Source organism: Cebidichthys violaceus, unplaced genomic scaffold (genome assembly GCF_023349555.1).
Source record: "Cebidichthys violaceus isolate CVI_PGR_0920_01 unplaced genomic scaffold, fCebVio1.0.p SCAF_4, whole genome shotgun sequence".
Taxonomy (NCBI): Eukaryota; Metazoa; Chordata; class Actinopteri; order Perciformes; family Stichaeidae; genus Cebidichthys; species Cebidichthys violaceus.
In genome coordinates, this window is record NW_027176594.1 from 9,194,167 (window position 1) to 9,206,657 (window position 12,491).

At 40.1% G+C, this 12,491-nt stretch overlaps 1 protein-coding gene across 1 annotated transcript; it reads right to left on the reverse strand.

Moving 5' to 3' along the window:
* Positions 1–52: 52 nt before the first annotated feature.
* asb5b (ankyrin repeat and SOCS box containing 5b) lies at positions 53–11,191 on the reverse strand. The gene is made up of 7 exons (XM_068727666.1): positions 10,928–11,191; positions 5,742–5,821; positions 5,009–5,116; positions 4,717–4,870; positions 3,650–3,784; positions 757–948; positions 53–648 (listed from the first exon to the last, which is right to left on the reverse strand). The coding sequence occupies exons 1-7, from the start codon at positions 11,046–11,048 to the stop codon at positions 521–523; spliced, it is 918 nt and encodes a 305-aa protein (XP_068583767.1). The 5' UTR covers positions 11,049–11,191; the 3' UTR covers positions 53–520.
* Between the last annotated feature and the right edge of the window lie 1,300 nt (positions 11,192–12,491).

The following is a 12,491-nucleotide window of genomic DNA, read 5'->3' on the forward strand; positions in this document are numbered from 1 at the left end:
AACAATAGTGTACCATTTGTTCATGTTCACTGATGTGAGACTGCTGGACAGGTCAGTGGGGTCATGTCATGGATCATTTATTAATATTTACATATTCATGCAAACACCTGGAGGTCGGTACTTATCGGGAAATAAATTCCAATATTTACAAAATGACATATTGTGCTGGACGAACAAATGGTAACAAAACAATTTCAAAGTGTAGATCACCAAAAGTCACAATCATCTGTCAGGGGAAAAAAAAAGTCCTAATGAATAAACATTTAAAATAAACCAATTATGGCAACACAAAGGCAATGCACTATGTTCCCAGAGTACAGCTTGCAGCAGAGTAAATCTTCAGTGTATTGTGGTGTAATTACGTTGTAGTAGGCAAACTCAACCATACAGTTGAAAACATTGTGATGTGTGTTGACATAAAATGGTTAATAGGGGGCTTGGCACATCAAAATTTAAAATGTTAAAGAAATGTCATCTGAATTGTACTTTTCCCTGTCCTGCTGCATGTGTGCCCATCATCCTATACGTGCTCAAGGTAGTCAGTGAGGAGGGTAGGGAGAGGAAGGAGGGGGAGCAGTTTCAGTCTGGATCGACCAATCAGGTTCCTGATCTGGAGTCGACACAACTGGTAGAGACTCCTCGGACAACCTAGAAAGAGACAGAGGGATTTCCTCTTACTGTTGTGATACAACCTAAATTTCGAGTGGTTCCTTGCATCAATGTTGAGAATAACTGCAGAAGAAGATATTGCAGTACCTTCAAATGTCAGTAGCAGCTGTTGTGTTTTTCCACCAGCAGGCGCTAGCTCCACAGGCCGCTGATTGTTACCGTCTCTGATGTTGACATTAGCTCCATAGTCCAGTAACACTAACACCTGATCTGCACTGTCCTGTCTGACAGTGGCATGCAGAGGGCTGTCACCTCCTCTGCCTACATTAACATTGGCTCCTAGAGAAGACGCGAGGAGACAAGAGGAGAGGAGAGAAGATTTTAATAATACATTTACTAATGCTGTCGATGGAAGAGAAGATAACTATACACCTGATTTGACCCCTATGCAGAGCAACAAATTAGAATTATACCCTTTATTAGAGATCAGAAGAATATAAAGAAACATCACTTCTTCCCAGAGAAACTGCCTTAAGTCATGGATCCCAACCTGGGTGTCAGGACCCCAAAAGAGGTCCCAAGATAATCCTGAAATTTTTTTGCATTTTTCTTGTTGGACACTGCATACCTTCACCTCTTTGGGCCTGAAAAAAAATCCTTTAACTGAGGCATCCCCAGTAGGAAAAAATGGCCACTCTAGTGCAATAACCTGTGACAAGGGGCCACAAATAAACATTGCTTGATTTAAAGGGGGTCACAATACAAAAAAAGTTGAGAACCATAGGCCAGGTGTTGCATCCAAGCCTCATCACGTTCTGTTTTCGTTGTTTCCGCTTTTCACTTATTATTTTGGTATACTCACCCCCCCTCGTTTCAGAAATCTTCCCTTCCTGCCCTTGTGTGTTTCCCACCTGTGTAACTGTCTGCCACCTCCCAAATTAGTTTCACCTGCCTCATTAGTTTTCCCTGTCCCTCATCACCCTTACTCCTCAGTGTATTTAGTCCTTGTGCTCTCCTTGTCTGTTGCCAGTTCGTCTTAGCTCTTTGTGGTTAGCATTCCGACATTCTAGTTTCAGTGTATTTCTCTAGTTTTAAGACCCTGTTTCTGTATTTTCTGGACTGTTGCCTAGCGTTTTTGATACCTTTGCCTGTTTTTTATATTGCCTTAATATTCACTGCCTTGTGTCCTGAGTCTGCTATTGATTCCTTTGTCGGTTGGCTCCAGTCTGATAGAGAGCATTGTAATCTAATCAGTAATGACGATTACAAATAGACAGGGAAGAACATTGGGATGACTTTGGGTGGTCAGGAAAACTTCCAGATTAGTCTTAATCAGCCTAAGTAAAAGGTATTTTTAGTACAACATTCTGACTAAAGTTGCATTAAGCAATATTTTCTATATTAGCACTGAATCAAAACATTCCTTTTAATGTGAAAAGGTTGCTGGTAGTTCAGTCTAAGGCCCAATCCCAATGTCCACACTCACAGACTTTGAGATGCGGTCACGCAAAGTCTGTGAGTGCTCAAGGCTGTCCCAATGTAAAATCATGAAGTATTTAAAGGCTCTCTCGCAGACATTTTGAGTCCTTTATGCACACCTTCTGTAAGTCCGCATTTCTGCAGACTTTCCCTGAGGGAATTACCCACTATTCATAGCATTGTGACATTAAACACAAGGTTACCAAGGAAAGCCTGGAGGCGTAAAATAAAGGTTAAAAAAAAGTGGCTGGCGCATGCATTATTATTAAATTTACAGAAACATTAACATTAACGATTTAAGATGGTACATATAAAAACAAGAACCAGAGGAATGCAAGCATAGGCTTTATTACACACCTGATTTATTCATCAACCATTTATTAAAAGTAAATAAAGATTATAAATAGATTACCCCTCATCTTATAAGGCAAGAGTGCAAGACGTTCAAATCAGGGAGTATTAAAAATATAAAATAAAAAAACACAATTGTACATGACGTTCAAATCAGGGAGTATTAAAAATATAAAATAAAAAAACACAATTGTACATAACATGTTTTGGTGTCATCAAGTAACGTGATGCGTTGCTGCAAAGTGCTGTCCCATTCGTATTTATATAATTTCAAGCCCTTTCAGTCTCTCACACTCAACCACTTGGTGACGTCAGTAAATCCCTGAGGGTTCAATGCTTCAGGCCTTAGGGGCCTTAGAATCACAGCCTATTTTGCTGCATTCATTGAGCAAAACTTTGGGCATAGTGACTAAAGCTGCTAATTTTCTGGACCAAAGAGACCAAAAGAATCAAAGGCCGAAGCCCAATGTTCCCCTAAAGCCTTAAACCCTGAACCCTCAGAGTGTGAGAGACTGTGAGGGCTTGAAATGGTGTAAATACAAATGGGACAGCACTTTGCTGCAACATATCACGTTACTATGACATCATATCATGTTATGTATAATTGTGGGTATTTATTTTATACTTTGTACTCCCTGATTTGAACGTCTTCCAGGCTTGCCTCACCAGATCAGAGGTATTTTTCAAATAATCCATTTACTCGTTTCATGTACTCGTTAATAACAAAATGAAAAGAAACGGTTAATGAATAAACCAGCTGTGAAAAAAAGTCTCTGCTTGCATTCCTCTGCTTTCATGTGTTTTTATGTTCCATCTTTAATCCTTAATGTTTTTGTGTAAATGTAATATGCCCGGCAGAACACCCATGTGCCCTTCTCTTGGTTTACCTTTTTTTCTCCTTACGTCTCTGGCCTCCACTGGTTACCTCGTGTTTAATGCCACATTGCTATGAATTGTGGGTAATTCTGCAGAAATGCAGACTTACGGAAAAGGTTCATAAAGTTCATATGTCTGCGAGAGAGCCCTCAAACACTCAATGATTTGACAGTGGCACAGTCCTGAACCCTAACAGACTTTGCGGGAACGTACACCAATGTCTGTAAGTCCTGGAGAGTGGAGATTGGGATTGGGCCATAGAAAACTGTGGGCACCTGCTCCCAGCAGGTAACACTGGTGTCCTACAAGTTAAAATGCAGTAAATGAGACACACCACTGTGCAGCAGGATCTTTGAGCAGGCCGTGTGTCGGTGTAGACAGCTCATGTAGAGAGGAGAGCCCAAGTGGGACACTTCATAGTCTGGATCTGCTCCATGAGACAGCAGAGACTCCACACACTGGCTATTACCTGGACGCACACACACAATGATGAAACATTCACAAACTTTAAAACGCTGAAGGGTAATTGTAAAAGCTTATGTTGCTTTTGATTTGCCAAGTTATTGAGCAATACCCAGGGCTCAGAATTTTTCCACTTTTACCAACTTTCTCAGTTGGTTGCATCAACACTTGATTTTGTTGGTACAGCATGGTGTTTAAAATAATAAGAATAATCATTTTGTAACATGTTAGCGGCTAAATAGATTGTTTCATAAAGGTCTACGCTGCTTGTACACGTGCATCACAAGCTGTGTTTAACTGGCAGTCTCACAAATAATGGTTGCAGTCTGGAGCCCTGGTACCTTTGTGCTCTTTGTTATCGGGTTTTTACCAGGATCTGACCTTTCTACTGTAGTTAAACATTACAACCTGACCTATAAATGTTGCAGCAGCTGATCTGTTTTATTTTAAAAATGCAACCATGCATAAGTGAGGTGAGATTTTCATCCAAATTCCACCAAAACCTGGTGATGGGGTAAGAGCTGGATGATATGTAGAAAATCAAAAAGCAAGACATTTAGGACCAAATGCTTTGACACAATATTGCAACAATATCGTAGGGTTGACCATTGGTGCAATCAAAATATTTACACAATGAGATTTTTGATAAATAATCATCAGTAATGTGTAAATAATGACTAAGTGGGTAAAGGCAAATCATAGAACAGCTGGACCAATCTTGAAAAAGCCTTGCAAGTAGTGTTGCAATATTCAAAATCTAAGTAGATATCTAGCCTCATTTCACAGTATCTATATACTATCGATATATTGCCCAGCTCTAGATGTGGTGTTTGAGATATTGGGCCTGGACACACAGACTAATCCAACTATAACTACACATACTGGATACTGAACTGTTAAATCATATACTGCTACAAAAACCCTGTTCTGTGTATTTACCTCTCTTGCAGGCTTCATGCAGAGCCGAGGGGAAGTGTGTGTGGGGTGTGTGTGTGTGTGCTCCATTCTGCAGCAGCAGTTCCACACAACCGACACTCCCAGAGGCACAACAGTTGTACAGAGGAGTGACACCATCGATGGTGGCAGCATTCACCTAGACACACACATTTCATGTGAGAAATACACAACAGTCACTATATCAAGCAGCTGCTAAATGACAGTGATAATGTGTTTTAGGGTGGACACATGGTGAACATTTAATAATGGTGGGGATAAGAAGACGAATACTTACATTTGCTCCAGCATTTATTAATGCTTTGACACAGGCCACATGTCCTGAGAGGCAGGCTTCATGGAGAGGGGTCACATGATCGATGGTGACAATGTTGGTGTGATATCCCTAAAAAATTCAAAGCACACAGTGTTATGACTTTAGTTGTTTAGGGAGCACACTGCCTTGTTTGAATTTGTCTTTCTATGTGACTTGTTAGAGTCAGTCTTTCTGTTTTGAATTCATTCCGAGTAAACGATAACAGAGACGTTGATTCAAGTTTGACGAGTTTGAGATGTTGACTTTTCCTGATCACTTTTATTTTTATTTTTATTTTACTGTGAGCTATGAATTTAAGACTAATTCAAAGTATTTTCACTTCCACATCCTTGTATGTAATCTATTAATTAGGGGTTATATGGGGGCGGGGGCATTAAGGGTAGGCCATTTGGTGGAATATCACATCCTTATTTTGTATGTTGTATGCAGTGCAATTCAGCTGCAGACCAGCATTAAAAAATGGAACACATTCAAACAATTAATCTAATAATATATTCAACTGCAAGTCTATTACCCACAAGGTTTTCACATTGGAGTTTGCTAAAGTAAACTGAGGCTTCTGGATCAAAAAAGTATTTTTCTTGACTACAGCCTAATTCAACATAGGTTTCCACACACAAAATGTACCAAACACAAAGTGCAAAAAATTATTCCTGCAAAATGTCCTGTGTGTGTGTGTGTGTAAGGACCTTACCTGGGCCAGCAGAGTGCGCAGGGCAAGCAGTCGACCCTGAGAAGCTGCTTCATGGAGAGGGGAGCGATCTGCCCAGGACCCTGGACACGCACACACAGACAAGGAAACAGACGAACAGTTTTGTTACAGGTGTAGCAAAATGTGCCACTTAACTGACAAACAGTTATATGGTTATATGCCATTGAATTTCACTTGATTTGAACATTCTCTGACAGTGACAGACACTGTGATGGACAGGACAGTATGCAGGGGATACAACACTGATTTACTACAAACTCATGCTGTCAGAATGTCACGGTTTTGGGTTTAATTGTTTCTTTTGTTTTATTTTGACTTTCCCTGCCTCTTGTGTCCTGTGTTCACTTCACTTCCTGTCCTTGTCTTTGTGATTGTCTGCCCCGCCCTTGATTGAACCCTGCTGTGGCCCAATTCCAGTGTCCCTCCTAAAGCCTCAAACCCTGAACCCTCAAGGATTTACTGACGTCAGCTGGTAAGTGGTTGAGTGTGAAAGACTGTGAGGGCTTGAAATGGTGTAAATAGGAATGGGACAGCACTTTATCACAACACCATGAAAATGACAAAAAATATGATGTATAATTGTGGGTATTTATTTTATACTTTGTACTCCCTGATTTGAACGTCTTCCAGGCTCTTTCCTCACAATATGAGAGGGCATTTCATATAATCTATTTACTCGTTTTTGTCAAAACAGCTTCAGTGACAAAATCAAATATTTGATGAATAAATAAATAAATATCCTCTGATTTCAAGTTTATTTTTTGTTCCATCTTTAACCTTTAATGTTTCTGAGTAAATTTAATAAGACAGGCTGAACACACGTGAGCCGTCCTCTTTGTTTACCTTTTTTCTCCATGCGTCCACTGGTTACCCCGTGTTTAACGTGACATTGCAATGATTTGTGGGTAATTCCGTAAGTCAGCATCCGGAAAGGGTTCATAAAGGGCTCAAAATGTCTGCCAGAGAGCCCTCAAACACTTGATGATTTGACAGTGGGACAGAACTAAACCCTCACGGACTTCGTGGAAGCGCACCTCAAAGTCTGTGAGTCCGTAAGGGTGGACATTGGAATTGGTGTCTCATCACCTGCACCCTCCCAGTGTGTTTAAACACTGTGTGTCCCCTGTCTCAGTGTCGTCTGTGGTGTATCTTGGTCCGTTGTGTTACTTGTTCTGCTGATCAACCCTGGTATGTTCCCTGTTTCATCTCTGCTCTTCCCTATCGTGTTCCCTGTTTTGAAGTTTTGTTTTTATTTGACAATTTTGTTACCCACTTTTTGACTCCTCTGTTCTGCGAATTTTGTGTTGAACATTTCCTTTTCTATTAAAACCACCTATATTCAACCCTGTTTCCCCGTGTCTCCCTGCATTTGGGTCCGTCCTTTTCTACGCCATTAAACGTGACACAGAGTCCGCTCTATAATCACCTAAAGAGTCTACAAGGGTTTTAAAGAATATTTTGGTGGAATATTCTATGGTGGATTGTCAGGAGGCTACTAAAATAATTAGTAATAAGTCAGTGGCACCAGAATGAGCTGAATTACACCAAAAATAAGTTAAATTCTACAGCACAAGCCTACTTTCATCGTTAGTTATAGATCCAAATTCTCATTCATCATTTAGCAAATATATTTTTGATTCCACCATTTTGCTGCATCAAATATTGAGAAGCGTGAGTGTTCGTCCCATTACATTATATTGACCACATTAGGGGTCAAAATAAATCCTAAACAAGATATATACAGAATATAGCCATCTTTATATGTACATACTGTACATAATCATTCAGTTCATGTATATTCAGTATACATTCCTTTGCACTATTTGTTTTGTTTAAAACTTACAAAACATTTGTAGTTCTATGTTTTATTTCTTATAATCTTTACAGCTTTGTTGTCCTTGTCCCTTGCTGTTATTTCTATTTTTGTGTAAGTACATTGTGAGAGGTGCTAAAAAACAAATACATATACATGCATAAAACTGATACTGAGTCTGAACTACAGAGCCATGGTGGACCGGGACCAACATCAACTGCAAAGTCCCTGATTTGAGTGGCGGGAGACCTCGGTTGCAAGTTCCCCATCTTACACTTAAAGATACTAAACAGTGATATGTTGAAATCACACATTTTTAATTAAAGGAAAATATCTGTTCAAAACACAATCTGTAGCAGATCTTCAGCTTTGCTCCCTGTGGTTATATTTAGTGGGAGTGAGCTGTTTCCTCAACAGCTGGGGCATCATCACTGCACCACATAAACTCACAGTCTTGTCTACAACATACCCATATCTCCGTCTCCCCATGGCACATCCAGCCACTGGTAGATATAAGACATTTTGAGTGAAATGAAAGACCGCCACACCTGCTTGTCCTTATGTCAAGTGTGTCAGACTGGAAGATCCCCTTACCGGCTCCAATGAACACTGTCAGCCACTGCAAATACTAATAATAACTACTAGCTAGCTAACTAGCTAACTGAATAAGTAGCTGGGTAACTGACAGAATTGCTCTGCCTGTGGCGCAAGCAACCAATCAGTGTGTTGAGATCAAACCTAACAAACTAACTTAACCAGCTTACTCATATGTTTTAAATCCTTTTTTATTATAATTCAATCTGCTGAGACAAGACAGTTACAGAGACGGTGGCCATATTTAGATGGTCTGTCCCTGGCCTCTGTACATGCCACATGCTCACTTTTAAAGGGATGGCTACAACTATCTGATTGGCCCCAAAATGTCTGCCACGTCGTTGGCTTTCACCTTGTTGTGGAGCGGATGTAGTCTCTGTGACATAGCTCTCTGAAGAGGCGTTGTGACGCTCAAAAGTTGCTCCGACTGTTGCCATCTTGGTAGTGATGACACAGCCTAACTCTAAAAACAGACGAGAGGTAGATCTTTGGAGGAGTTCAGGCATGCCCGTGTGACACAGCAGAGCAGGCAGCTAGCACCTGAGACAGCACCCACCTTCATAATGACTAACTTTATGTCTTAATATAATTTAAACTGGGAAGTTATATAAATATTCTCCCCTAGCACAGTTGTTACAAACAGAGATTTTAGCTGTGGAGGCCGAAACCCTTTTGAAACCAGGATGTAAACAAATGTATTTCTGCTGTAAAGTTGAGCATTTTAACATGGGGGTCTATGGGGATTGACTCGCTTTTGGAGCCAGCCTCAAGCGCATTTAATTAAGCAAGTGCAGTTTTTGGCACGTCTGCTTTGGCTTTATTTCTCAACAGCCTGAGGTTGCCGCTTGTATTTGACATGACAATGACAATGGGTGCAGTGGTGTAATGCTAAATCTGCAGAGTATACTTTTAAAGGGATAGTGACATTACACAGTATAGTCAACTCTTTGGTGGTAGATAAATATATATCTTTCCACAGTATTGTCATATCGCCCATCCCATACAGCCTGCTTGAAATAACATTTCTCTCAAGCAAATGGGATGGTTTGGTGAAAATAAGGAAAGTTGTGTAATTACACGGCCATGTGCAAGTTAAAACCATCTTTGAATATGATATAAATAAAATGATGGTGCCTACTTGTACGCCCTCTGATGACGAAATTGACATCACACGGACCCTAGCTCTACTTAAATTTGAGCTGTGCAGGTAATTCTCAGCTCTACATCAAGCTCCCTGGAAACTGTGGAATTACAACTTCCGGTCCACTCTAATGGGCCGAAAAAACCTTTTTCACATTGACTGAAAGAGACATCTGTAAATTAGGAGCAATTCTTTTTGATGTAAATAAACTTCCCAGTACAGACATTTGAATAGCCCTTAATTAAACCATTAGGTCCTAAAAGTTGTAAAATTCACTAACAGCTAAGTTATTTTCCTCAAGTGAATGAGTCTGACACAGACTGAGGCCTGAGAGGCCACACTAATGCGCTTGCTCTTTGGGCCCATGGATAAAACATTTTTTACAGAAGATCCAGGTAATCTTATCTGAATTTTATGGAATTTTAAAGTCAAAATGTTTTTGCTTCATTCGCCACTGAGTAACGTTCATAGGAATGAATGGAGCCCCGCCTTCAACGATCCAGTTCTCACGGCACTGGTGGATGTAAATTGGTGCAAGAAAATATTGTGCAGGGCTGCCAACTCTCAAGCATTGACCGCGAGACTCATGCAGTGAAAAACAAATTCATAAATAATATTTACTACTGTTTTACTACACATTAAATATTAAAGCCTTGTTGAATATGTGATGTCATCAAAGAAGTCCTATAATATGATAAAAAAGGTCTCCATTTTAGGTTTGCTGAGAAGCACAATGGATTTAAATACTCAAAATGCTAAAATGATATTGTATTTAAAATGTCCCCATTTTAAATTCTCATAAATCAAATGAATAAATGATTTGGTTTGTTGACATTTTCAATGTAAACCTGCTCAGAATCAACCTGACTATATGACCATGTAAAATCTGATGTTTTTTTACTATACAGATTTGGGGACAATTAGGAAAGTCAGCTGAATTTACATTATAACGCATAATTTGCTCATTGAACTGTCATGGTTTTTCCTTCAAATGTTTGCTGAATTTCTCTATGGAGTCATGTTCAAAATCAAAGTTATTTACAGTACAGTGTTGGAGAAAATTAAAGGGAAAGTAATATATCATCACATTTACGATTTCCTCATATTTGAACTCTCGATTTTGGATTCCTTTTGGTTAGATCCGGCACCACTGCTGAGAATGAAGGACAAATATACCAAATGGTGCAGTAAAAAAATGCGTACTACTTGAAACCCCATCCCTTTTTAAATTTCAGTTCAGAAAATGACAATAAGACTTGCTGCTAGACAGCAGTGACATGCAGGATGTTTGTTTTAAAAATGGTTTATAAAAGCTTTATTGCGAGTTGAGAGGCTTTCTTTTATTTTTTCAGTGTGGTATGGACGCCTGAAAGCCAATGAGAGAATCAGGCTGTCAAAAGTTGTAAAAATGTGTGGCAAAATTAGAGGTCCCAATATTAAATGGCAAGAATAGCCTATAGCCCACACAACCTATAATATATACATTATTTAGGCTGTAACTTTTAAACCTTCACTGACAATTGTATTTATAGGTTTGACCACCCTCTGGAGAAAATCTCTACCTTTGCCCAGCAGCATAAACAACCTGTGCTTTTCAACACAGCACAGCAGTCTACCGACCTTGGCTAGTCAGAATGCCCCAGCAGGCCTTTTTCCTCTTCTGGACCTGCTCTGGTAGCGGACCGGGCTCAGCGATTCTTTTCCGGGACATCTCCGGAGCTCCGGTCGGAACCTCTGGCATCTTCCCGAGGCTGGAACTCACGCGCTTACCTTACCGCTCAAATAAACTGACTGCAGCAGCTGAGCGCGAGCTAGGCTGAAAACGGACTGGGTGAGGCAGGGCTCTGAGCTAGAGGAGAAATCTGACTGGCGGAACGGCTTTGTTGTTGTTGTGTTCAACTCACATGACCATCTCACGTGCGCACCCACGTGTGGAAGACACTATTTTTGTCCTTGAAGTGGACAGCCTACACACAGCCCTCAGCTCTTTCTATGTAATGTAGGCTAGGCATGTGCGTGCGTGTTCCGGCGTAGTGGGAGCTAAAGTGTTCTGACAGCTTGGCAGATTTAATCACAGGAGTCTTATCTTTAACTCTTAATATTCCATACAGGATCATCTGACTGATTCACATAATCAAATCTGACATCTACCCAGATTACAGTTTAGATCTCCACCATTCACATGTGTCGCCAACATTTAGTTCAGGGACGTGCAGTCAGGGGAGAAAAGTAAAAAACAAATAATGATAAAATAAAATAAAAAAAATATATCTATCTACTGATCTGTGCTATAAATGTAGTTTATGTATGATTTCAAGCATTTTATAATCAAAATCGTTGAATTTGCGCATTTCCGGTTCCAACAGAGATGAGACAAATTCAACAGATTATGAATCCCTCACAAACTGGGTTGAGCACATGCCTTTTGCTTTCTCATTGTTTGTCACCACTGTAATATTTGTAGACACTTTTATTGTATGTCCTTTCTTTCCATAGAATAAGTAATGTGTTTCACGTATGTGTAGTTTAATGTCAGTTTTGTTGATCTGACATTAAACCGCAGTCAAAAAGCACAGAGGGGAGGCATACAGTACCTCTGCCTCAATGAAGAGCCCACGGGTCGGGGTTCTGTCATTGCTCTTCTTCTACACTTCTCTTCTTCTTCTTCTTCTTCTATTTTGCTTTGACCGCAAAAATGTAAGATTCAATATCTAAGCTTAAAAATGTCAGGGGAAATATGACCAAATCAACAGCAATTAAACGTCGGACAGGTAAAGTAACCTTTTAAGTGTTTGTTGTTCTCTTTATACATCCGTGGTTGTTACACAGATTATCGCGGGATCTCACGATTTTCGCGGGTGGCGCCCGCGAGCGCTCCGCTTCTGAAACGCTCCCGGTGGGGCAAATCGCGGCGCACACGCTCCTGGTGGAATCAAATATGTACTGTACCTACAGTTGTGGTCAAAAGTTTACATACACTTGTAAAGAACATAATGTCATGGCTCTCTTGAGTTTCCCCGTTATTTCTACAACTCTGATTTTTCTCTGATAGAGTGATTGGAACAGATACTTCTTTGTCACAAAAAACATTCATGAAGTTTGGTTCTTTCATGACTTTATTATGGGTTAACAGAAAAAGTGATCAAATCTGCTGGGTCAAAAATATACATACAGCAGTGCTAAT